The sequence below is a fragment of the Falco biarmicus genome, chromosome 4 (genome assembly GCF_023638135.1).
Source record: "Falco biarmicus isolate bFalBia1 chromosome 4, bFalBia1.pri, whole genome shotgun sequence".
Taxonomy (NCBI): Eukaryota; Metazoa; Chordata; class Aves; order Falconiformes; family Falconidae; genus Falco; species Falco biarmicus.
Genome location: NC_079291.1, coordinates 6,045,815 through 6,073,441, shown reverse-complemented (window position 1 = coordinate 6,073,441; position 27,627 = coordinate 6,045,815). Strand labels below are relative to the sequence as shown.

The following is a 27,627-nucleotide window of genomic DNA, read 5'->3' as shown; positions in this document are numbered from 1 at the left end:
ATGTGTCTGCTTATAACTTACTTGGCAGGGATCCAGGCTTGTGGGTGGAGCTTGCGAATAATCTTCCACCTGGACATGGGATGGGAGCACCCTGGGATGGAGAGGGATAGTGTTCAGGGATGTTCTGCATGTTTCAGAGAGTTTGGGGCAAATTGCATTTTTCTTCTGGGAGCTTTGAAGATCTATCAGGCTGATAAAATCTACTCGAATCGGTGATTACATTCAAAGAGGAGACAAACTGGGGGCCAGACAAGCAGCGTTTTTGTTCATATTGGCAGACACTTTCATTTATCTCCATCTTTAAAGAATTCATAATTAGCTTTTGAAAGCCCTGATAATATTTATTGAACATTTTTTTGTAGTTAGTAATGAATTATACTTGTGATGACATGGAAACTTCCTTTTTTTGATGGGACCTGGTAACATTTTAAAAAAATATATTTCCAGTGCAAAAAGAATACAAGGGAGGAACACTGAGGAGGACTCTGAGCCTAACAGTGTTTATAATTTATGCAAAACAGCATTTAACTTCTATGTGACCTGAGGTACAACATCGGGAGATCACACCAAGACTTACGTCTTGGCAAACCAGTTCCAGACTGGTAAAACAAATGGTGAATCTCTGCACATCAGCATGGGACAGGATGCAAGAGCTGATATTCTCTTTCTAGGATTTTCCCATTTTACATCATCTAATGATCTTTAGCTGAAGTTTTATGCTTAGAAAATTGAGGCAGTAGCAATGGAGTAATATCTGAAGCAGGCAAACTGTATTGTAAGACTTTGCCTGCACCTGGTACAACACTTTATTTTTCATGTTACTTCCTCACGTATTCTGACCTTTAGTTTCAAAGCTCCTAGAAGCAAACACCTCCTCCTTGCCTTCTCCCTGCTCTCTCATCTCCCCTCCTCGCTCTGCATTCCTGTGCTCTGCTCCCAGCTCATGCAAAGAGTCATGGAAGTGATGGGGGAAGGAGAGGGGAATGAATACTTAATGGCATTTAATCACCAAGAGGTGTCCTGCAGCAATGGTTACACTGACAAACGCTGGAAAAATACAAAACCCGTTTTTCTTTGTTTACTTATTTCACTGAGACAGGGAAAGTTACACAAGAAAACCAGCCTTTTCTGCTTTTTTTAGCTGCCTGCTATGTGGCAAAGGCTTATATGAGCAAATATTTTTTATTATGGGCTAAAGTATTTTTCAAGGACGTTGACTGTGGCCGGCAGTGGGCTGGCTGCTGGTAAAGTGTCTCCTTTTCTGCCAATGATCAGTCCAGCTGAGTTTAGTTTTTCTTTCTTCTTTTTAATCCTGATGATGTTTTTTTCAGCACAGTAGCAGTCAGAAATCAGGTGTTACAACTACCTGAAAGGAGGTTTTAGCGAGGTGGGTGTGGGCCTCTTCTCCCAAATAACAAGCGATAGGACAAGAGGAAACGGCCTCAAGTTGTGCCAGGAGAGGTTTGAATTGGATATTAGTAAAAATTTCTTCACCGAAAAGGGTTGTCAAGGATTGGAACAGGCTGCCCAGGGAAGTGGTTGAGTCACTATCTCTGGAGGTATTTACAAGACGTGTTGATGTGGCACTTCAGGACGTGGTTTAGTGGTGGACTTGGCAGTGCTGGGTTAGCGGCTGGACTCACCTTAAAGGGCTGTTCCAACCTAAACGATTCTGTTCCATTTACTGTATACATCCTGTGCTTTGCAGACAGCTTCGCCTTGTCTCCATGGCACAAAATCATTTCTTGCCTCCCTTGGAGGATGGGTTGTGTAACCCTAACACTGGCAAAACAGTGGTAACTGTGGGTTTGAGTACTTAGAAGTGGAAGCAAATGGTAGACGAGAATTTGATTCCCATATTTGCTAATAAGTGAATTTACTATTAGAATAATCATTAAGAAAAAATTTAAAACTTATACTCCTCCCAGATGCCACTTTTTCTGTAACTTGTTTATTTACCTTCTGAGTAGTTTCTGCCTGGATACCAGAAAATACGAGGGATGAAGAATAGCGCTAAGGAAGTATCTCCCAGGATTATTTTATTTTTTTAATCCTTCTTCATATTATTTTTCCTGCTTAGTGCTGGAAAGACTGTTTGTGTTTTCCATCTCATTTCCCTCTTAGTTAGGCAGGCACAGAGAGGTCTTTGAGGACCACAGTGGCCCCAGTGTGGTGACTGACACCTCCATTCTCACTGCCCAGGAGGGATGGAGGGGCGACAGGGCAAATGCAGAGATCAGAGCGGTACTGGGTGGGCTCTGACCCTGCCTAAGCGTGGCTGCCTGAGAGCAGTGGCTTTGCAGCACCTTTGTAAGGGGCTTTTGCCTGATAGGGTAGGACCTTTGAGAAAGGTGACAACTCCTATAGGTGCTGTGAGCATCAGACTTCCCTGCAGAAGAGGCTGATGCATGGGCTGTAGCTTTCTGTTGCACTCCCTTAGGAATGGTATCTTCAGTCAGGACTGCCTCTCATAGTTTTAGCTTTTTCATTGCCTGTCTCCCTCCCTCCATTCACCCCTCCATTATCCCAAATAACTTGCAACAGTTCTTTAGGAAAAGAAACACCGGGTTGTCTTATTTCTCTAAAATCACATCCTTGTTCCCTTGTTACAGAAGCAATAAAAGCCTCTTAAACCAACCCTCTCCTTGTCCCAGCATGGCAACAGCATTTATTCCAAAAAGAAGTTAGCATTTCGTTTTGCAAAAGTTAATTTATCACCACCTTGTTACTTCAGCACAGTAGAGCATTTTGTACGCCTGACGTATTTAAAAGGAGAATTTGGCAGCGGGGAGGTTTCAAGAACCTGTTGACATTAAAGTTGTAGTTGCACTCACAGGTTCATAAGGTGTCCCAGACCGCCAGGCACGCTCCATTGCTGAGGTCTGAGGTGAAATGACTGTGTGGGAAGCCTGGTGTGGTCTGTGCAGGCTGTGGCGGTGTGCTGTCGTCTGCAGCCTGCCCGTCTCTGGCTTGCTGCTGCAGATGCCCTCTATGCTGTTTCCCTCTCGTTTCCCAGTGCTTGTTTTTATCTGTGGTTGCTGGACTCTGAAAGCGGTCAAAGGACAACAGAGGTAAATGGACGCAGGAAGCAGGACCTGCACAGCAGGTGCTCAAATAAATAGCCCAGATGATGGACTAGGTGAGGATTAGGGTTGTGCTAGTGAGAAGAGGAGGGTGGGAGGAAGAGGAAGGTGAAGGAGGGGGAGTGTCCAACACCGAGTTTCCTCACTTGTTAAACTCCAATATACAACTCTCAGAACAAAACGCTGACTTCTAAAAATTATGGGCCGGAGTTAGTTAAGCACTACTTTAGGAAAGTTACAAGTTTATCATCTCAGATTAGTTGTGAAATATCACTTCCTTTCAAAGAGCTGTTCAAGTTGCTAGAAATGTGGAAAGCCATATTTTTTTAGGTTGGCTATGCATTTTGTCTGAGAACGCCCCAGTGTCAGGCCTCTGGACTATCTGTATTTCACTTATTCTGAACGTCTTGTGATTGTCTGTCGACTGTGAAAGATTTCATGGCAAGTTAAGCCGGTCAAAAGAAGGAGACCTATTAGACAGATTCAGTTTATGTAAAACAGATGCTTAATAAAATTAAGGGTACAATTGAGGCTGTCTTCTCTGCTACCTAAAATGCCATTAATATATTCCTATGTGGAGTGGATGGTGCATTTACTGCTCTCGTTCTCAGCCCAATGGAAAGAAGAAAGAGGACTGGTTGGCAGTGGCTTTGCAGACCACAGTTTCGCAGGCGCTCACCTCCGCTAACTCTCCAGCATATTTTTTCTTTCCCTCCCTACAGGGCTTGCTCTCAGAAATCCTCCGAAAGGAAGAGGATCCCAAGACTGCCTCGCAGTCCTTACTGGTAAACCTTCGGGCTATGCAGAACTTCTTGCAGCTGCCAGAAGCTGAACGAGATCGCATTTACCAGGACGAAAGGGAAAGGAGCTTGAACGCAGCCTCTGCAATGGGCCCTGCACCTCTCATAAGCACACCACCTAGCCGGCCTCCACAAGTAAACCACTCTTCTGTCTTTGAGATTTGCTTGTTGCGTTTTCTCACTGTCCTGCTGGGTGATACCTTTCTTAAAAAGAGGAAAGCTTTTACTGTTGCGTTTTTTAAACGCTCGCAGGATCGTTGTTTGCAGTGCATATCGCAAATTAAATTTAGGAAATATAATGGATGATAGTAGCAGTTTATTACTACCGATTTTCTAGTTTTAAGATAAATTCTATCCGTTATGGCCCCTACAGAGGTTATTTTTTTTTGCTCATTTTACCGAGATATGAGCTTTACTGGGCCTGGAAGATGCTGGCTTTTAGCTGTTTTCCCCCCCTGTAATTCTCAGGTGGTGTTTTTAGTGTTAGAGGTTGAAACAGGGATTTTGAAGGATTTGGACGACTAAACTGAGTGGGAATGAAAGCAGAAGTAAGAGTACATCGTAATGCCTTAAAAATTATCTTCCGGAAAATGAACAGATAAAACTAAAGGGATGGAGTTAAGAAGACTCCATCCCAAAATTCTGGGCACACTTTCACCAAGTTGAGCTACTAACAACTGGATAACATAACAGACTTGCTATATCCATCGCTCTGCAAGATTTGGATATGTTCATTAAAGCTTCATTTTGTATTTGTTCAAATGAAACTCCTGGTGATTTCTGTAAAATCTAGTGGGACTACTGGTTTCATTCTCCCAAAATTATAAAGTTTGATAGAGTGGGATCCGAAAGGATCTGTGTGATGTGTCTGTCAGAGGAAACTGATGCTAGTTTTAGGGTACACGAGGAATACAGGTGTGAGTCATAGGAATGCATAGGATTTCCATGAGGAAGAAACACTTGTGAACGAAACACTCCAGAAAACTATCTTTTTCTGAAATACTCTGCATTGGTGTAGCTCAAAGTTGTACCTATGCAAGGACAAAACAAACTGATCTGCAGGTATGTGGGAATCATGCTGTATACACAGTCCAGATTTGCTGTACAAAGCAAGGTCTTGGGATTGCGGGAATTTTGTGATGGTTGAGTATGTAAACACAGGTTTTTGCTAACCAGGCTTAGGCTTGTGCCCATGACTATATGCCACACCCATTCTGAATCCTATAAATTCCTCGAGATTATTTTCCTGATTTTCTTACAGCTAATGGATACTAAAGACCACACTAAAGTAAGAAATAACAAAATCGTAGGAAAAGGGAGGGCAGAAGATCACTTTGACCTGATGCAGTACTTTTCACAAGAACAGAAAAAAAATTTAGCAGAAAGAACAGACTGTGCTAATGGTCTAGTTTTTTTATCAGCTGAGTTTAGTCTGTGAAATATTCTGTAGATACTCTTCAAGATAAAGGATGAGAATCTATTTACATAGTAATGCTTTAGTGGGAAACAGTTAAATATAGATAACTGTGTTTAAAATAACATTTGAGTTTGTTTTAATATCTGTACCTGCTCCCACAGCCCAGGTAATTCAGAGCAAAGGCTAACCCTTCTTCTTAACTTACCTCGTTCTGCCAAGGTAATGTCTCACTCCGTCTCAAGTGGTCTTGGGCAATTTCACAGCTAAAGAACAGAGTTAATTACAGGACCTTCCTGAAGGATGTCAAGTCAGAGGTAGTCCTTGTATTGGTTTTAATTCACACTTTAAACTATAAATCCCTTGCAGCCAGAATGAAAGTGAGACTTAGGGGTTTTCTTAACTGACAAAACGTACTGTAAGTCCAAATGTAGGGGTCGGGGCGGGGCGGATCTATCTGTCTCTACTGTGGTCTTGTTCATAATCACATTTCATTTTTTTAGTGGGAGTCAGGAGTATAGTTAACCTAATTGTGACAGTTCAAAGTGGAAACAGCATATGGTTTTGTTTTGATCCTTTTCAAAAGGAAAACAGGTTAATAAGGAAACCTTACAGACTAATACTTGAGGTTTACAGAACAAAACAGTTATTTTTCTAGTTGTTACGTTATTCTCTGTAACTTATCAAAAGATACGCACTTTACCTAGTAGATGGACTGAGGATGTAGAAACCTCTGAGTTGGAATTCTGTGTGACCTTTTTATACATTGCTAGAATTTCCCACATATAAAGACATGAAGTACTTACCACCTGCTACTAAGTGTTCAGGGCCCTAAGTTTGAAAATGGAAATATCTGTGTAGCAGAAGCACAATACTTAATGCTAGAAATAAGGATGAAATTATTATACATGTTGAGCTGGCAAGTATAACTTGAAAAATTGTACCAGAAATAAATTATAGTCAGGATACTGCAAAATTATTAATGCAAACTACTACTCTGATACTCCGTCAAATGTCCACAGTTTATTCAATATTGGATACTAAGGAAATAAAACTACTAGTGTCCTTACTACTAAATTTATTACAAGCAATTATTTAAAGGTCACTATACAGGAGTACAGTATAATATTTTTTTTAGCTTAGCTGTGAGCTTCTTGGATAACTATTGAAAGGGAAAACAGACCGTTTATCCTGACAACAGAATTTATACAAGAGCCAACATATTTAATGTTAAATCTTTAGGCCAGTGTAACATTCGAAACAATTAAACTACGAAACCATGAAAAATGGGAGCTAATATGCCACACATGAAGGTTTATTTTGCAATTGCAAGTTATCAGTTTCGGAAGGATGTGAAAATAAACATCCTGAAAAGGATCTATTTTGCATTTTTGTGTTGCCAACTGGTGCCCAGACAGTAGAGCAGACTTAACCATTTAGCAGCTGAGCTTGTTCTGTGTGAATTTTGCATACTGTTGCATGCAAAAACAGAAAGCGGGACCTTGGGGGTCTGAGAGGATAGTAAGAACTCACCAAGCATAAACCCTGGTGCCTGAGTTAGAAGGAACTGTGTTGAGTTTATCTCATTTTTACAGCATTCTTACTAGTTGCTACTTGAGCTAATGTATCTGGATTATTTCCAATTCTTTTTTGAAATCCTTTAAGAAGCTCTTTGTCCCCCTTACTTCTCCCTTTCTCTCTGACTTAAAACAAAAAAGCAAAATCTTACTTTTTTTTTTAAATTGAAATCGTTAGCCTCTAACGCATACGCTTTTGGGATACATGTATAGCCCTCTACGCTGGTCAAGTTGTAAAAGCCAGCTACTATCTTCCACACTGGCAGACTGAGCGTGAGGAGACAGTGCACGCAGGAATTTTTCCTTGGACCTTGTTCATCTTGCTATCTCCTGGGGCAGAAGCCTGTCTGTCAGGCTTTTCCCTGGGGCACTGGAGTTCCTAAACGTTAGCATATCCATCAGGTAGGTACTTCGTGGAGCCATAGTTTAACCTCTCCAACCTAGAAGGAAGAAAAAAAGGTCCTTTATTGTTCTTCCTTCCTTTAACTTTTTTTCTTTTCCCTCTTCAACACCTCCGTGTTGCAGCTCACGCCCCAGAGGTCCTTTCTGGGTATCCCTAAGTAAAGTTCAGAGAATGAGTCAGTCACACGTTGTGTGAGAGCGAGAGGAAGTGGGGATACTTTAGAGGATGCTGAGTGTGGAGCTATGTTCAGGGTGGATGGAATTTCCCAAGGAGGTGCTAGGGATGGCCTCTTCCTCACATTGGGGCAGTTCGGGGTGTGGGGGAAAGAGGACTCTGCCCTCCTTAATACAGCTTGAAGGGTAGATGGAGACAGGTGACCAAGTCACAGATTTTCTTTTCCAAAATATTCTAGTTAAAGCTTGTTAGCCATCCTGTAGTCATGAACCCTTCCTTCTCAGGGCAAGTAGTCTCTATTTCAGCAAAACTTAGGAATAAATCCTTCTTGCTACCCATATTTCCCAAAGAAAATTTGTGCGAACTCTTGGGGCCCATCATCATCCTGTGTAAAAAGAGTACGTGTCACGTCAAGAGGAGAATATAATTTTAACAAGGCAGTGTTTTAAGAAGTATCCATAAATCTTGCGTGAGTCATGGTTCAGGGTAATCAATTGACAAAAACCTTCATTTTCATAAATATAATCCTGGCCTCCCTCTGACTACAGATAAATTACAGTTCCGTGGTGGTAAAATAATTTCAGCTTGGGTCCCAGAGATTGTCACTATTGAAAGACTGGGCTTGAGAAGAACACTGCTCTGCTGGTGGTTGAGGACCAGTGACCCCCCATAGCAAGCACCTCTGGATATCACCAACTGCCGCGAAACCTGGCGGCGGAACCCTGGAGTTCAGCCACATGCACATACCATACGTCACCACCAGCAAAATTTTTAATTTTAAGTGTTCAAAATTTGAGATTTAGGTTGATAGTCTTTGTGCCAAGTTGCATTCTAATGAAAGTAAAACTGAACGAAATAATAAACGCAACCCTCTCAGCCCCCTGTGAAAATCACCATGGAGGAGAGTTAATGGAAACCCTGACACTTAACTATAACTGCACTTCCAGGCGCCACTGTAATAATGGAGTAGTAAACCTTGTCCTGATAAAAGCTATTCTGAAAGCAACAGCATTTATTGTACCTCCTGTGCTATTTGCAGAGCAGAACTGAAAAGTAGTTTGTTTTGCCTGGAATGAACTACTTTATGAATTTTAATGTACAATGTAATATTAAAAGCTAAACCAGGATTAAAGAAGATTTTTGTTCCCAAGCTAAAACAGTACTTATGAGAATGTGTTAGAAAAGATTTTTTTGTTTCAGTTTTGAGGGGGAAGAAACGAACTTCCATGTTTGTGAAAACCTCCTCAGATGGGTTATTCCTTCTATAACCTTTGTTTTGGAAAATTGAATTAATCCAGAACTTCTTGCTACTGTAATCAGTCTTATTTGATGAGAATATATGTCTGGGCAGGTTGGGAGGGGATGGATGTGGTTTGGGTTTTTTCAAATATTTTTAAAAGACCAAATTGATCAGTGATAGGAAGATGCCAAACAAATTTCTCATTCTCAGTGTGTTACATTTGTAGAATAATGCTCCCCTGTTCAGTTAATGTTTGCAAAATCTGGTTACCGTAAAAAAATTTAGCTGATCTGTGGTTTCGTTCCTAAACAGAAAATGTGGCTGTAAGCGTGGGTGGGGTGGGAGGTTCTGCTTAAGTGTGGATGAGATGAGAGATTATGTTTTGTTTTGTTTTTCTCTCCAAAATGAATACTTTTTCCACCTCCTCTCCCAAGTCCTGAAGTTGTACCATTGAGGGCTTTTTTGTTTTCTGTTGGGTTTTTTTGAGGAGGAGGGTGTTTTTTCAACCCAGCTTCAAACAGCCTCTGTCTTGAACTCAATTCTAAATTCAACACAACAAGCTAGATGCTTGCTATGTATAAATTATGAAACAGTTTTATGTATGGATATTCTCCAAGAGGTTAATTAGCATTATTGCATGGAATTCATCAGACCAGAGCAGACCAATGGTCCATCGACTCCAGCCAGAGTCTATACCTGATCTTTGAAAAGAAATTATTAAGAGGTGGGGGAAGAATTTTTATACTTGGCCAATGATGTAAATTGGAAAGGGAGAGGGTATGATTGTGGACAACAACCTTTAATAATCCCCAAACTCATCATTTTATAGTTTTAAGATTTTTATTCTCCCAAAGCTCTTTGCGCTAATATGGCTTTTTGATGCAGATGTTATTTTTTTCTGTTGTTCGCTTCCTAACTCAATATTAACAGAAGGCAATAGACATTTTTTAGTTTGTGTGTTTGTTTTAACTTCAGTGACGTATTAGATGCGGTTGAATTTGTTGTACCCGTACAGAGATAGACGTGATTTGCCAACCAGAATGAGTATCTTCAGTAATTCCACTGGGTTAAATGCATCTCTGTATTAAATAGGGCATTGAAAAGTGTGGACCAAAATGCACAGTTTGAATTATGTCTCCAACATGGTGTGTGAGTCTTGGGTTTTGATGATCTGGGTGTTCACAGGTCAGTTAAGTGGTCTATGAAGTCCTGCTACCGTGTGAAGCTGTCTTGTGAAGCTGAGTAGCAATCAAAAAGGCAGTGTGCTTACAGAAAAAAAGATGTTGAGATCGGGATCACAAGAGCAAAGCGTTTCCTTCCCAAAAGATACCGTGGACTTGTGTAGGCTAGCTGAATACCTTCATCTTCTCATCTTCCCCTCAGGGCCTTCAAAGATTAGTTACCAGTTAGAAATATTTCTTTGGGAAGGACTGAAATAACTTTGCCAAAATTTAAACCCGAGGTCCAAGAAGGTGTGTTGACAAAGCCATCAATTTTCATTTTCTAATTTAGCTTAGCCTGAGTTTTAGATGCAAGCAGAGGAGGCTGTCTCCAGTTGTATATTTAACATCCCCATTGGTTGTCAGTTATCTTTTAGTGAGTCCTTTAAGGTTATAAAATTGCCATGGAATTCCTAATTTTCAAATGATTTCACTGTATGATGTTCAGGAGATGCACCTGCTCTTGCGGCCCCATGCTGATTTGCCCAGTGTGAGGCATGTGTTTGCCTGCTCTGCAGTGGGAAGAAGGGAGGTTCATGGTGCTGCTGCTCACGCTGCCTGCTGCCAGGTGTCTCAAATGTTTCGGAGCAGCTGTTGGCCCCGGCTTGGCCATCCTTTGCTGTGGCGTTGTCTGTAAAATGTCACACTGCAGAAAAGGAAATGCCTCACTCTCCAGGTTGTGGTTTCAAAGTACCAGTTGTTTTCAGATGAAAGCAAATCACGCAGCAAACTGTGTGCCACATTTTCTTCAGTTCCCTTTTTATTCAGGACTCCTGTTTTCAGGCACCAGAAATCTAATGCCTGCCAGAAGGAGGCAGGTGGAAGTGTACGTGGATGCCTTGTCCTTGCTGGGGTTTCGCCCCTTGCAGCCTATGGGCATGTCCTAGCACAACTCCCAAAAAGCCTGATAGACAAACCAGGCTCAGCTAAAGTGGCATGCACTCCCAGTTTCTGGGCTAAATTATTTTATCTTAAAAGCAGTATGGAAGATAGTTAACACAAATTGAGTGTGACATTTCTAGGAAAAAATGGGCCGATGATTTGCCTAAGTACGTGTCTCATCCAAAACCTTTGACTCTCATATCGTGAGAGCTGTGACATGTGAAAGCTCATAGAGAGTGAGATTGGCAAGTGAGTTATCATGTTGTCATGATTTCCCTTTGAACCTCAAAGGACTTCAGAGCACAGGAAAATGCTGACTTGCACGGGATTAAACTGATAGTGAAAGTGTGGGTTTAGGCGCCTCCTTAAGAGCAGGGTGAATCACCCCTGGAAGCGCCAGGCTCTGTCCATTAAATTGAGGGGTAGCCTGAATGACTAACTTCAGACTAGACATGTAACTTCTGAATGGCTAAATTCAGCTCTCAACAGCCTTAGCATGAACCAGTAGGTTTGAGTTGGAATCTAAAGGTTTGATTTTGCGTCATCATCTTGTAGGTTCTTGGCAGAAATACAGGCCGTCTTTTCTTCTAGTCCGCTTTAGGATTAGTGCTCCATTAGGTCCGCTGTTCTTGGGCAAACTTTACAAGAGTAGCTGCTAAAGAAAGTCGTTATCCTTAACTATTGAGAATATTGTAGGATAAGCTGAGTACTTGCTGATTTTTTGTACCTCTCAACCGGTATTGCAGAAACTGCACTAAAACCCATTACTTCCATCATTTTCAGAGGATGGAGGAAAGGATAGTCTTCTGAATATCATGTTACTACTGATGCATTTTTTGTTGCTTTCCTTAATGCTGCAGATGCAGCACGGAGGTGGTAGTATAATCATTCTGTTTCGTTTTCATGTTATCTTCTTTTAACCTGGACTGCAAGAGGAATAAATACTAGATTTACGTAAGTGAAATGCAACTAGAATTGATTTAAGAAAGCCCTATCTTGATTTCATGACTGAGTGGTTAAAATACATATTATTCTAGTGGTTAAAATACATATTATTCTAAATTATTGCTTTCTTAAAAACAGCTTGAGTATTAAACTGATAAGATAATATTTAAAAGTTAAATCTAAAGCCACAACTTTTCTATGTTATCATGCATTTGAGAGTACTGGACATAAGGCATGAATCAAGATATATCTGTCACGTCTCTATTTCGTTAGAGATTCTTTTATGCTGCGCTTACATTTTTCACTTAATTTGCGTGGGGCAAAGAAATCGTGTAAAGGTTCACAAGTCTCTACAAGGCTCTTTGACAGGTTTCCACCTGATTTGTTTTATGTTGTTGGAATTCGCAGCGGTCAGTTAATGATAACTCCTATTGCAGATGCACTCACCTGTTAAAATATGCTGAATTTTCTTGTTTCCCAGTTGCCTGAACCATGGATAACTTATAATAATGTTAAGTCTCTGAAAAACTGAAAGAATATCAAAGCAAGATTGAATAAAAGGAATAAAATGGAAAGGGAACTACTTGGGGAGGGAAAAGGAGGAAAATAACTTTTTTATAATGAAAAATGTCTCATAAAATATATTTTCTAGGTCAAAACTGCTACTATCGCCACAGAGAGGAATGGAAAAACAGAAAGTAATTCCATGAACATTAATGCTTCCATTTACGACGAGATTCAGCAGGAAATGAAGAGAGCTAAGGTGTCTCAAGCACTGTTTGCAAAGGTTGCGGCAACCAAAAGCCAGGTAAAGTTTCCGGGCGCAGCGGTCTCCCTGTGCGGTGTGATGATGTCCTCCCCCAGTTTTGCTCTGTTTCTGTGTGCGTTATAACGAGCAGCTGGCTTAGCACACTAGCCCGTTACCACACCTCAGAGCTCCTTCCTGAGTCAAAGGTAACCCTCTGGGTACCCTTGACCAGGCAGGGTTGAGAAGCGGCTTCCCGAGATGCATCCTTCCCTCTTCCCCGCCAGTGAGATGCCTTCGCTGTGCACCTGTGGGTCTTGCGCAGCTCAGAAAGCGTCAGTCATCAGTTCTTAGCTGGCGTGGATGTGGCAAAAGCTGTGGGTGAGCTATGTATCGATGCCGAATTAATCTCGAGGCTTTGGTGTCTTGCAATTACATGAGCTGTAAGAGGGAATGCTGGTGGTGTTTTTTGCAGTGAGTCTGTGCATGGCAGGTGGGGCAGCATCGTCCATGCCAAACCCCCCAAAAATACTCAACAAATTACAGTTATACTGAGTTACAGCTGAGAAAACACGTGTGATCTTTGTGGAATACGATGGCTGCTTGGTTACTTGCATGTGTGCATACATATACATCGTGTATTCAGTTTTAAGCCCTTGTTCTGTGGTTTCCTATTCTGTTTTCTTCAACGGAAGAATTTCTGTCAAGTTTAGTGGTGAGAGAGGGAAATCAGCAAGCACTTGTTGGGTGTGATTATTGTAAGTGACATGTCTTCTGAGAAAGATCACCAGAGTTTAGAAAAGCATTGATTTAAATGGGAAGGCACTCAAGAAGGAAGGGAAAAAACTGAGAGAAAAATGGGAAAGGCTAGAACCACCATTATACCAACACTTAAAGAAATGGTAAAGGCACCAACGCTTGCAGTGTTGAATTTTCTCATTAGATTAAATGTTAAATCCACTTAATCACTATTCCTTTACTTTTCTAAAATTACTTCATAGAAAAATACAGCATCTTCCAGTGGAAGCTGATAACTATCACCTACATCAATGTTTCTTGGGCTGTCAGCATTTTAGTGCTGGCTTTCTTTTTAACTTTTGACTTCTGCGTTGCTCATGTTTTGGAGTTTACTCCACTTCACTGTACAGAAAGGATGTTTTTTCTTAAGTTATATGCTGTAAGGAGCATTTAAAGAGATATTTTGGAAATGTTATATCAAAATGATTAAACTCAAGCTGTGGACTGTAAAAATTATAGCTTTATAGGCCACATGCCTGCCTACCCTTCAATCACTGTCAAAGTGATAATTTCTACAATAATATGTTTCTTTTATTGTGGGATTCTAAACACCAAGTGCTGTTTAAACATTAAACTGAATTGTTTATGTTAGTGCTGTACTCAGTGTGTCATACATCAGGCCACTATAATCTCCCATGGAATGTAAAAATTCTGTCATGAATCATGGCTTGTATATCAGAAATTACTGTAATTTTGATTGGAAATTACAGGGCTCTTAAAACGTTTCTAATTATGATAGAATGTTACAGCAGCTTCCAACCTGTGTGCTCCTCAGATGTCTTTAGTTACATGTCAAGACTTGGGGTTAGAGAACTGTCCGTTTTTTACAGCTTCCCTTTCCCATTGCAGTTCTCCGCAAAACTAAGGTATGAAGCCAATCTATTGGTCCACATAATTTTGATCTGATGTGATTTCTGTGATGGTATGTTTATTTTAGTGTGTAGTCTTAAAATTTCCAGGTGTGACAGCTCTTCCAATGCTGACTTTGAAAGGGACAAGTAATCAAAGTGAAGCACAAAAGCTTCCAGAGGATGTGGTGCAGTTGTTTTAGAGTCTTGGATGAAATGTAGATTCTTTTACAAACTTTGCTACCAAGTATAGAAAACAAACACCACCGAACGTGGTTCTTTTCCCTGTTACTGTGGAGATTATGCCTGTTACCTGGGAAGTTATTTTTCTCCTCAATTTAGGCAATGCAATGTTGATTTATGTGTTAAGCAAGTTTTCAGGTCTGTAGTTAACCAAAGTGCCATTTGTAGTAGACAGCTGCTTCACAGAAGTAACCTCTTAGATAAATTGGATGTGTTGGGTCTTCTTTAACCAGACGACTAGTCAGATGATTAGTAAGATTTAAATATATAGCCAAGCCATGTATATTAAAGGGGATGCCTGTATTGTAAAAAATTCTGCATTGGAGCTTGTCAGTGGTACAGAGAAATATTTCTTGGGGCAAAGAAGTCTCCCTTGCATAAAAAAGAGGTTTGTTCAAACATACTCTTCAAGAGAACCTCTCTTGAGAGAGGTCCGTTGTTGGTTGTTGTTTTTTTTTAAAAAAATTGTGGGGATATTGGTTTCTTGCTCAGAACTGGAAATCCTGGGATAATCACTTCTAGTTATAGTGAAAAGTTAGGAGGATGCATATTAGAAAGTGATGCATTGGTTAACAGTTTTGTTTTCAAATCACTAAAATTGAACGTTGCTGCTCTTATCTTATTTTGGGTATAAAAACTTGATTAAGTCCTGAGTGTAATCTGGAGTTACGGTATAAAACAGCGTGTGACCTAAAACAGCTCTGCCAGTGGACAAAAATAGTTGTTTGCTGGAGAGCCTTTTAACAACTTTTTTTTAAATTTTTTTTTTTTTTAAAGGATCTGATTTGGGTCAACATTAGATTGGGTATCTAAGCAGCCAGCATCTGCAAGGTGGCTGGGCTTGCCTGAGCCAGGAGACTGCAGATAATGTTCTGCTGACTCGAGCACTTTGTACAGAAGAGCTATTAAACGATGCAGTACACAAGTTTCTCTTTAGGTAGCGTCGAGGTAAAAAGCTGAGCATCTTCCCTTGGGCTGTGTTAGTGCCTTTGGCAAGAGTTACCTGATGGGCGGAGGACCTCATACAGAGCTGGTGCTGGACAGAGCAGCTGGCTGCCGGGGCTGGGTGCAGCGCAGGTCATAGCGCAGGGCGAGGGAGGGGTGATGGGAGCAGGAAGAGGTTGCAGTGATGTTAGGGCGATCGTGCTCTGCCTTAGGTGAGTGACAATTTGCAGGCTTGTAGTTTAATGGTGCACTTTGCTGGTGGCTTGTTGGCTCTTCCGAAGAAAAGGGACTGTTTGGTACAGAGGTTTGAACGCGTTTGGGGACTTAGTTAAACGATACCTTCAAATGCTGAATTCTTTCCCTGTAAAAGAATGTATGCATTCTGTATGTTCTTAAAGTGTCTGTGTTTTTAAAGGTTCGATATATTATCTGCAGAATAAATTAAAATTCTGTTAAATTCAAAATATACACTTTAAAAGTTACTATGGCTATACTAAGGAGCTAAGGAAGATATTCTAATTCAAATTGCTTGAATACATCTTATCTTTGGGGAGTTTTAGAACTGTAATGGGCATAACACCTAATGTCAGTATTTAAAATCTTATGGTTTTATTGCAAGTTGTCTGCCTAATAGGCCTACATATTTTTTTTTGGTTAGATTATGTTGAAAAGACAGCTTTAGAAAAATGCGTGCAAAAGGAAGACAGAAAGGTTTACCAAGTGCTTTGTGTCTGCTCCCAGGTTGTTGGTTTTTAGTCGTAGAATGGCAATACTAACAATATTGTTTACTAAAATTCAATCAGCACACCTGAGTAAGTCAAAATGAAAAGAATCCACAGATCTATAAATTTCTGTGGTATACATTACTTTTACATTTTAATCATATTGGGGTTTTATTACATTTATAACGTGACAGTCCGATTCAAGTAATTACGAAAGCACATTCTTAATTTTGTTATTTCAAACAAGAAAAAAGTTGATTTGTATAATGATCATTAAGGCACCATGGTTCAGTAACTGTGCATTGGTTACAATGTTTTCATGTGGGAGCCAGGGACGGGGTTTTTTCTTGATGGTGACAGATGCTGAAATCTAATTTTATTCCATAAAAAAAGACAAACAAACAAACAAAAAATCCCCCGAACTTAAGAGCCCCAAGAGATAAGGCAAGTAGAGACTTGTAGTGTTATCTGTACGTTTGTTCTGTTTTGAGGAGTTACATTTGTGTTACCGGCTTACCCTGAGAAGCTGTGGCCTGCACATGCTAGTGTGAAGCAGGGAAGAAAGCAAAACTTTGCTGAAAATCAGCTTACGTTGCTAAAGTTCTCTTAAATGTAAGAAATTAAAGTTTGCAAACACTGAAGTAATACCAACTTCTGTACCTCTGAGAGTCCCGTGCACTATAGTGTAAGGCTGTTAGCCTGCATTGTTATACCTAAATAAGTTTATAGTAGAATAAATAGGTAAAATTGATACTTTTCTGCAGCATCAGTCCCACCAACCGCTCTGTGTGTGACCGGGTAGGTGCTGAACACCCTCCCTTCTCACCGAATGCGAATGCCTGTACGTTGAAGGCAAGACACTTGGCTCTCACAGAATCATACTCTGATTTTTACTTTAGAATAAAACTAATGAAGTACTGCCCATACCTCCAGAAACCTCACCTAATTACAGAGAGTTTTGACCCATTACTTCTGAGCTGTGGCATTGTGTTGCCTAGTTTCCAGTCCTCCTTGTCCCGTTCATTCACTTTGGTTAGGCACTTAGCCCCTTGGAAATGAGTAGTTTCGCATGCAAAGCATGGAGGTGAAAATCACTGCTTTAGACCATGCTCGAGACTCCATCCGAAGCCATCAGGCAAGTATTTTGTGCAGTTGGTATTTTATTAGAAAGTGTTTGACTTTATGCCTTAGTATGCACCTGGAGCGTCCTCCTCCGAAAGTCTGCCTGGGGAGGCACGAGGCAGAGCATCTACCGCTCCTGAGTAGATGGGAAGGAGTTAAATGGGAAGGGAATGCTAAACATTGGCACTAAAATTGCTTTTGGCATGCAAATACCATGCTTTTCCTGACATAAATATTTTCAGAATAGGCCATTAGAGTTCAGGTATATAAAACCCTGCTTTTACTGGAAATTTTAATGTTGTAGTAAACCCAGAGATTTATAGTAAAAAATTGATGTCTGTTATCTCACTTTTATCTTTTTAACCAGCAGTTTTATAAATGCTATATCTTTGATCTGGCTTTTTCCATCTAGAGACTAAGCTATATACTCTATTAGGAAAGTCATTTTTAAACAGCTTCCCACACTGAACAAGCACGGTATTGTGGATCTGGCACGAAGATGTTACATGCCATTACTGCAGATATAGAACAACCTATTCAACTGTTTTTCCAGCTGGGGGAAAAGAAACCTTTTTATCACCAGGAGTAACCCTCTGGTAACAATGTGGCTTTAAGAGGGGGGTCTTGAAATTCATTTCCAAAGCTGTTTCCTCAGGGCGCTGCACCTCAGGCTGCCCCAGCGGGGTCCAGGCTGGGGGGCAGGAGGGGGCTCGACTGTTCAACTGTCACCCTGCGTCTCTGTCAAGTCTTTGTCCGCCTTTGTCTCCCAGAGCAGCTGAGTCACTTCCTGGGTTTAAATCTTGGCTTCAAAACCTTCGTTCCCCCTCCTTTGGTGTACAATGGATGCTCTGTGGAGCGGGGAGGGACACTGCACGGGAGACACGAGGTGGAAACGAAACGTGCTCTGAGGTCTGCTGTTGTTGCACAGGTCAACCTGGAAATATACCCCTTGCCCTGGTGGGAAGGCAAGATGCAGGAGTTAGAAAACATTAGCTGCAGAAGTACACCACACAACAGCCTCTTTTTTATTATTTTACTTTATTTTTTATTTATTTATTTTACCTTGTTTTATTTTCTTTTCCTCCCCCCTCCACTACGCGGGGGTGATTGCTCTGGCAGTTGAAGAGGTGCCATGAGCAGCAGGAGTCAGGATGGGATCGGGTGTCAGTGGGGATGGGAGAGGAAGAGTGTGAACTGAGAAAGCAAGACGGGCTTTGCGTGTGATCAAGAATGGCCCCATAAAGCGGCGTGTCATTCAGTGAGACTGTGAAATTTGGCAGATAGAGCTGATCTGTTTCTTTCACAAAATACTGTGTTGCAGAGTCATAGTGTGTTCTGTCTCACCCGGGGCAGAGGCAGAGATGTTGGGTTTTTATTGCAGGAACAAAATGAATGCTCAGAGCGCTCCAGGTCCTTCCTCTGCCCCATGTCTTAATTTCTTTCATCATATCTCTTCTCAGAAGTAAAGGTTAAAACCTCAGGAAATTTCCTTAGGAAGTTTTTAAAATTAATTCTCAGAAAGGGGGTAGAAAAATTGAGTTCAGTTATCTCACTTATTGCTCAGTCTGAGTAGACTTGGAGAAGGGCTGGTCTTGATCCTGGCCACATCCCACATTATTAGTATGACCTTGGTGGAGTGGGTTGACTTCAGGGAGTTTTGGGTTCCCTCTAGTACAAAGTAGACAGCAACTTCTTGAGTCAACAAAGATGCGCTGAAGAGAAACCTTAAAATCTCTGAGGTGGTTCGTATCTGTGCAATTGCCCATGGAAATCTGCATAGAGGGGGGGAAAAAAAAAAGCATTAAAACGTGAAATAGTTCAAGCCAAAGAAAAAGGTACAGAATGGAAAATCCTTAAGTGGTAAGAGGATTATACTGACCTCTTCAAACAGCTCCTTGGGGCCAGGCAGCCCTTTCGACACGTAAGGCAAAGGATGGATTTGTTGACACGCTGATGACAAAGTGTGCTTCCTGAGCATGCTTCTCGCATGGGGTCAGGGTGGCTCCAGCCTGAGGTTCCCAGCCAGGTGGGTGGCAGAGGAGCGGTTCAGATGCTGCTCACAATCCGCATAGAGGCTGTTAAAAGAACTGGTAGCAGCTTCAGAAAACGCTATATTTGAGCCCTGAGGAGGGCTTCCCTGGAGGGATGTGATGCACACCTGCCCTGTGTTGGTCAGGAGTTAATCCTTAACGCCTTCATGGCCTCAGCCTGCTGTGCGTCTTGGAGAGGTGCTGGGGCTGGGACTGCTGAGCACCTGGCAGGATGCAGCCCTGCAGGTGGCCAGAAGCAGCAAAGGGGGGTTCTTGGTTGCATGATTTTTGTCTGCTGGGAGGAGAACGAGCGTGTGGGAGAAGCAAGGAGAAGTACAAGTTTAAGTCATTAAATGTACAAATGAAAAAAGAGAGCCAAGTAGAGAAAGCTCTTTACAAAATACAAAATTCTGTTAAAGCAGCAAGACGGCTCAACATAAGGAATGTTTGGTACATGTTATTGAAACTGAAAAATCAGAGTATGGAATGAATTATAATTTAGCATAATCCATAATTTTACAGTTTTAATTTTGAATTATTTATCTTATATGATTTGATTAAAGATAAAACTGGCTGACAAGATCTTGAACATCTCTGCATATCTTAATGACAAATTAAAAAAGTCCTTGTTATAACTTCACCATTTAAAAATTTTTATTTGTTTTGTTTCTATATAGCTCCTTTTTATTTTTAAAGCCTATTTCAGATACGCATTGTGTACACGCATTCTATAACCCATCAGGCTTCAGTGTTGCCTCAGTACCTCTGATTCAGTAAATCAGATCATAGGCAGCATGCTGTCATATAATAAGGTGTCTGATCCTTATTACCAGTTTGTTGATGCACAGACTCCTTCAAATTGACCATTGCAACACATGGTTTCCCCTGAAACTAGCTGTGATAATTAGCGTGGCTCTAATGAGACAGAATGTCACTGATCTTGTGCTGAACTGTCGAGTATCGACGCTACGGATGGGAACTGTCAAAGCTTGCCATCTGTGACAGAGCTTGGCATATTCCATTTGCAAGGTAGAGCATGCTCAATAGACTGTTTTTAAACAAATGGTCCATTTCTTGATTAGGGCTCTGTGTTCTGTTACCGTGGAAGACTTTATATCATAGTTAAACTTTTTTCTTTCTTTTTTCTCCTTTTTTTTTTCCTGGGGTAAGCTTGTTAGGGAATGAAAATGTTACTAATTCTCAAACTGGTGCCTTCAATCTTCTGTTAGCATTTGGGGGAGAGGTGGGGGGGGAGCTGATCACATAGGTATTCTTCTTCCTTCCCCCGGTTACTCTAAAGTAGTTCTTCTAAGGCTAGCACTTCCACAAGGCTTCTACCTGATTTATTTTTTTTTTTAAGCAGCAAGGGGTAGGGGTGGTGTGGTTTTGAAGGATAGAGGAACAAAAATTAAAAAGTCTTAGATGACGCGCGGCAGGAGCACGTGCGCCTGGGATGAAAGGTAGAATGGGTCAGGAGAGTTGGGCGCCCAGGCTCCTGAGACCAGCCCTGCAAAATGCCGTGCAAAAAGTCCAGTGCTGCTTATCATTCCAAAATATGCTTTGTTGCTTTTTATTTCCTCCTTCTCTGGCAGACCACACAGGGCTTGTTCTGAAGAACATTTTCACTAATCTGATCAGGCAGCCAAATACGCCGGGAAAACTGCTTTAATGATCCCACTAATTACCTCAAGTCAATATGAACTGTATTATTAGACTGAGGGAAAATATTCCATTAGGTCTCCCCCTTGGGAGTTTCTCCGCTTTGTGATGTCACCGAAGCCTTCGCCCTCTCGCTTGTAATTAATTTTATTTACACACGCAGGCACGCACAAGGTCACACCTGCACAACCGGAGCTGGCCAGGGAGCTAGTGGCACTCAGGCTTAATCAGATCTGTCATAATTACCATTCTGCATGTTTCTGACACACGCTGTGAAATATTTCAATTTAACTGCCGCTACCAGCACAACCAGATGTAGTGTGAGTGTGGCTGCATTGGAAATATTATTCCTCAGGATAAACTCTCTCCTCCTCCTTTTTCCTCCCACCCCCTCTCCCTTTTACAGCTAATGTGGCACAGAAGCTGATGTATCCTGTAAATCTTGAATGCAGCGCTAGATTGATAACAGCAGATTAGACAGTTTAACCACAAACAGCTTGTTCATTTTTCACAAATGAAAACCACATGTGGTGTAACTAAAATTTCAGGCGCTTTTTTTTTTTCCACCCCCCCTCCTCTTTGGTTGTTGTTTCCTTTTGTGTGTGCATGTGTGTGTGCGCATGTTAAGGTCTGCCTTTCGCTGTAAAAGAGTGAAATGAAAGAGTAAACATATAGGGGGAAAGAGACACTACCGTCTTTGGAGTTTATTTCTCCATGACCTTTATTAAAAACCTTCCTTGCTTTGGCAAAGAAATCCAATATCGCACAGGGGTTTTGTCTCTCTCTCTGCGACTTTCCAGTCTCTGGGTTTTATGCCCGCTTATTAAAGGAGTCATCCTACTGTGCTGTTTTTCAAAATAACATGCCAGCAAACACCTCACTTTAAGAAGAGCTTCTAACCAAAAATGTAGTCTTCACTGCTACCTGGATTTAGTAGAAATAACATTTTCTGCCAAAGTTTTTCACCACGGATTTTGTCTCTCTGCTAACTCTTCCCTCTACTTCTTCCTTCAGGGAAAAGATTCTTTTTAGAAAAGAATCCTCAAAGTGTCTAGAATTTTGGCAAATGGAAAATATAATTTTTTTATTAAACCATTCCATTATTTCTTATGAAAACAGATTATTGTTAGTTTTCAGAAAACTAAATGTTGTCTGTAAATTGTCTTGCTTTTTTTGTAATTCCATTTTTTTTAGTTAAATTGTTCAGCTTTCCCTAATTAAGCAGCCTTCAATACTTAGTGAGGGGGTTTTTTGAAACCATCTACTCTTTAGTAGATCACTGTTGGCTACTTTTCCTACACAGAGAAAAAATTAATGCAATTTTAATAGAAAGCTTTAATTATAAGGTTCTAAAACAATTCTTACAGCAAGGAAAAAAATGTAAGTGTGAGAATGCAACTGAGCAGATTCCCCAAAAGCTGTTGCAGGTATTGTCAGGCGAGAGGAGTGGTGCAGTGCATCTGATAGAAATTCATCAAATCTAATCTGTAATAAGGCTTCCAGAGGAGGTTTTTTAAAAAAAAAAGGAGCTTTAGTAAGAGATTGTTCTATCCATTGCCAGTGATTTGTGATGCAGTAGCAATATCAAAAGCGCAGGAGACTGTAAGACTCAATGTTCAATGTCAGTCTAAGAAAGTAAGATCGTTTTTGAAAGTCACTGAAGGCACAGCTTGTAGGAGAAAATTTGGCTACAGACTGCTGAATTTGGCCCCAGAGACTGCTGCAGAAAGGGTTAACGAGCGATGCTCATACCACTTCCCCAGCAGTTACTGACTGCGTTACTAATCCCCCAGAGCTGGGCTGGAGTAGGTTGGCGTAGGTGTGCCATTAGTGTCACTTGTGGCACGGCAGTGCCACCTCTGTACTGACTCCCCTGGGGTCCTCATGGACCTTGAGCAAAGGGGAAATCTCGTCCTGAGGGTGCAGCGGAAGCCCCGGAGGTGCTATGGCTGCAGGTACCTCAAAAACGAGTCTGGAGTAAGGCACTGGGTTGCCAAAATAAAAAAAAAGCATGGCACCCTCTCCCACCTCCTTCGAATCGTTTTTATTTTTAGGTTTTCTTTCTTAGGTAGAGGTGTTTTCATTCCTTCGCTCCAGATGCGTGAATCAGCTCTTCCCCAGGCAGCACCTGCTGTCTGCCTGACTAGAGGTGCTGTTTCTGGCAGGATGGATTTTCTTAATCTCTCTTCCCGCTTTCTGGATCCTCACCTTCTGTTTTGTTTTCTTCTTGCCACCTTTGCTAATCCCTCTCGTTACAGTGCTCCTCTTAGCCTTCCTTTGACTTTTCCCCACCCTGTTCCTCTCCTGTACACACCATCCACTCTCTCCACCTGCTTCTTTCTCCGCTCCTACCGCTGTCTCCCACCTTCTGGCATCCAGTGCCACCCCGGGTGCACCCCGCACACGGTCACTTTGCAGAAGTGACCCTTGGTAAGAGGGCGCAGCGTGGGCACCCCGTGCCCTGGGGCTTTGCTGCATGGTGGGGAGCCGGGGGCTGGTCACCACTGGTCACCAGCGCTGCCGGCTTCGTGGGTGGAATATCATTCCGTTCCCCACGTGGCAACATGGATTTAGCTGGGGGAAGAGCTGGGTTCTTGGTTTCTCAGGTTGCTTGGGCCTGCTGTGGACAGATCGCCCGTTTGGGAGGCTTTTAAGATTGAGTATATCAGTGTTTTAACATGGAAACTAAAGCACTATTTTAAAAAAAAAAAGGGGGGGAGGGGTGGCGGGGTGTGGTGGGGGAGTTTGAGTGAGCCGTATGAGAGTTAATGATGTACAGAAATGGAAACAAAGCTGTAGTGGCAGAGCCAAGGAGGAGGAGGCTGAGGAGGCAGTGAGCAGCCCCGGGGTTCCCAGCAGGGGGGTGGGGGGGAAGCAGGGTACCAAGCAAACAGTGAGCCGAACCCCTAAATAAACAGGAAATGACAGAGTAAAACCCCTCCTGAAAAACCCAGAGCTGCTAAACACGTTGCCACAAAGATTAAAGGCATCTTAGGCAAACACAAATACACAGTAACCGTCCGAGAAGCAGTTTGATAAAGGAGTGACCGATGGCGATTCAGGTGAAGGGTTGCTGGGCAAAGGAAGAAGTAAGAAATACAGATACGTGTTTTCTCTCATAATGTTAAACTGGAGAATTTAAAACACATTACTCCTGAAAGAATGTTACAGGATTTCTAGGTGCTAGGTGAGAAAAGATACATTGTTTTGTTCCACATCATTTTTAATTTCATCGTTCCTGATAATTTCTCATTGTGGCCATCTCTTTTATTTTCTGCAAATTTAACCTCCAAGTCAAACTTCAGATTTTTGGTTAGGAATTACACCAGACTGTTGGCATGTAACAAACAGGCTAGGGCAAACACGCAGCTAGCTAAGTGGGGGAAAACTCCTGTTTGCAACTATTTACCTAATTCCAAATCTGCCAGATTTTATCTCAAAAGACATTGTTATTCAGTGGTCATCTCATTTTTATTCCTGTGCAGTGTCATGTTCCCTTAACTTCAGGATGGCTTTTGAGAAACATAAGAAAATAGTTTTCAGGATCTTTGTAAAGTAAAGGCGTTTGGACTGAGTGGACCGTAGCAGAATTCCCTGAAGTTTTGGACCCCAACTGAGCAAGATTTGCAAACATATCAGATACATCTATAGATTTACTAAGGTGACTAGGTATTATGCTGAGCCTGGTGCTTAGCATCTCTAGTATATGTAACATGCAAGAGAAAGCTCTGCTTTCCACTGTTTATATAAAACACAGTTATTTTTTTAAAAAAAGCTATGAAGGGCTTAAATGAGATTCTTTTTCTTTTTGCTGTGGGGCAGCCAGTTTGCTTCACCTCTGAGAAATCATTTGCTACTCTTATTTAACATGAGGAGAGAGTTTAACTAAAGGCATTGATCCTTTTCACCTGGGCAATGGGCTGGAGGGATCAGGGCAGGAAGAAACGTGCCTCCATGCAGCGCCTGATTTAAGGGCAGGAGCTGCTGCTGAAGATGCTGCCTGGCTTGGGCTCAGCTGGGCTGGTGCTTTTCTTGGTCAGTGAGGAGAAGTCTAACAGTAAGAACTGCCCTCTCTAGGAGCTTTTCCCTTATTGTTCCATCCTGACGGCAAACTACCTGAAAACAGTCTTGTGTTGGTTCCCACCCAGGAAGGAGAAGGCTGATCTCTCCAGCTTCCCATTTGATCCAGCTTTCCTGTTCTTTTAAGTCTATGCCCTAAGCAACCATACCACAAGTAAGGGCATTTTAGCTTTCCAAGGGCTTCACTGCATCTATTTTCCCATGGGTGAGGAGGCACCGGTCTTTCACAGGTGTGGATTTTAAAAATATTTTTTTAAAACTGCATTGGGTAATGAGCATTATTCATTTTCTGACCGTTTCTGTGGTTAACAAAATCTGGAGGAAAGTCAGGGAGAAGTTTCTTTCCAATTTCCTTAAGATGCCTTTCACCCTTGGCATGATCAGAGCATTAAGCGTTCTTCGGGATGAAGCTGAGAGCCACAGAAGCCAGCTGAACTGCAGGAGACAAGTTGAAAGAATTTGTCTCAGAATGTTTAAATGTCTAATTCAAATCTATATGAAAACATATAGTTAGGCCATAAAAATGTGAAGGGATGTCTGAGAACGGATTTGAGCTGTGTGTTTTTTGGAATGATCTCGCTTGTTGGAACATCTTGTCAGCTGAACTGAATTTACAATGAAGTCCAAATATCTACGAGCCTGTGATTCCTCGGTGTGTGGTAGATCTTCCCCTGATTCAAAATGAATTCTGGAAAGAAAAAAAACATATGACAAGAAGCCATGGATTTAAATTACTCCTTCTGGGAAATTATAATCTTTTTTTAAAAAAATAAATCTAACAACTTGATATACACACATATAAGTAATTACGGAAGTGACACTTTGGCCCTATGGCCTTTTTACTGGAGGTCTTTCCCCCAAAGCAAATGTTAGATCTCTGTAAGCATTGTAATAATAAACATTTGCTGTTCACTTGTAAATTGATAGTAGTAAAAAGATTTTCGAAATTGCCAGGCTTTTTCTATTAAAGACTCTTCTCTAACTAAACTGCAGATATAGCTGCCATAGAAAAATCGATTGCATGTTTAAGAATAAATAAATATGGGCTATTAAGGATCGTGGCTGGATTTAGAGTTGTATTTACTTTCAAGGGAAACATTGGTATTACAGTGAAATCAGTACTTCTCTCTACTTAAATAACAGATAAAGGGCCATATATTACCAGTCACCCTCTGTGAAACCCACTGACCCATTTTATATGCCTATACTATAAAAAGCAATGTACCAGACTAAGACTGACTTACTTAATTAGCAGTTGGTGTTTTTTGTTTAGTTGGTGGGGTTTGATGTGGTGGGTTTTGGTTTGGTTTTTTTTTTTGTTTTTTTTTTAAGTCCATTTTTGTCACATGTATCTCAGGTTTACAGTGCCAGTTGAGTAGTGTGTGTGAAAGGACATGGAGTAGAGCAAGGCAGAAGAATAAAGCTTCATCAGCGGGGTTTTTGCTTCTGTTACTTTTCCCTCTTCTTTTTACATATGAATGTAGTTGCATTTTATGTAAGGTTTTTAAAGACATGCGTTTTAATGTTTTTGGTTAGGGATTGTGCCTGTCTGTCATTGCTAGGTGATTGAAGGCAATACTGTAAAAAGGATACATTTGAACAAGGGAAAGGAAAGGTGGAAGAGGCTGAAAGCAGAGAAGCCAAGCTTGGGAGAAGCTCTTCATTTAGATTTTTTTAATTCCCTCTGTACTCAACTAAAAACCAATGATGCTTAATGTTTTTAGTCAGTTTTAGAGTTAGGGGTTAGGGTGGTGGGTTTTTTTCCCATGAGTCGTTAGGACACCTCAAGTGCTTATAACACGAGGAAGTACCCACCAGTTTAGATACAGCCTTGGACCTTAATGTGTCATGTTTTTCGCCTCTTAGCCACTCGCTGTGGCTCCAGGTAGAAGGAGAGGTCTAATACAGCAGACGAGGCTGTGGGAGCAGGGCCGTAGCTCTCCAGGTCATTTTGGTTCTGTACTCGTTTGCTGCTTGTCACTGAATTTTAGAGGTTGCTTTAGCAAGTTTCCTTTTCTTATTTATTTGTTTGGAAGTTTACAAGAATAGAAATATATATTTAATTTTCAAGTGTTACAAAAGAGAGAAGAAAAGGCAGAGGAAAGAATAGATGTTAAGAATCCTTTCCCCCTAAAATATCCAGATAGTGGATATTTTATATCCACCAAAAGGTTCTGGTGAAGCACTCTCAGTACCACTGCCAGCTGCTTGGTCATTTGTTTTTCACAACCCAGAGAAGAGGTGGAGGTAACATACAGGCAGATGGTGTAGCTGGATAAGATTGGTTTGATATAGAATAAGGTTGGATAAGAAATTTAAGGAAACTGCATAATCTGTTTCAGTATTCTTCAAAGGAAGTTTTTCCTGCCAGTGAAGTTTACCTTTCTTCTGAAAAGCCCTGTGAGGTTGGGGGGGGTTTGGTTTGTTTGTTTTGCTAAATCCCACCTATTATGATGGCAGATACAGATTTACTTAAAATTCACATCTGGCTTCCACTTTCAATGTTCTAGGAATGAAAGCCCGTAAAATAGATAAACCAGAAATATCTGGAGATAAAGGACAGCTTCAGGTTTCAAACTTCCTGTGATTTAGGGGAATGCTCAAAGGCAAAGCCTGAAACTTAAGGCTGATTAGTGTAAATAAAATACTAAGGCAACCATCTTTCTGGGGACATATTTTATCACTTTAGGCCATGTC

The 27,627-nt window shown here is 41.3% G+C and overlaps 1 protein-coding gene across 8 annotated transcripts in view; it reads left to right on the top strand.

Annotated features, from left to right (window-relative positions):
• The window catches only part of SATB1 (SATB homeobox 1), a 93,961-nt gene that overhangs the window by 54,249 nt on the left and 12,085 nt on the right, over positions 1 to 27,627 (top strand). For all 8 annotated transcript variants that reach the window (XM_056335325.1, XM_056335316.1, XM_056335321.1 and 5 more), the window contains 2 exons: positions 3,806 to 4,018; positions 12,391 to 12,546. In XM_056335325.1, coding sequence (XP_056191300.1) covers positions 3,806 to 4,018; positions 12,391 to 12,546 — 369 coding nt within the window. The remainder of the gene's footprint in view (positions 1 to 3,805; positions 4,019 to 12,390; positions 12,547 to 27,627) is intronic.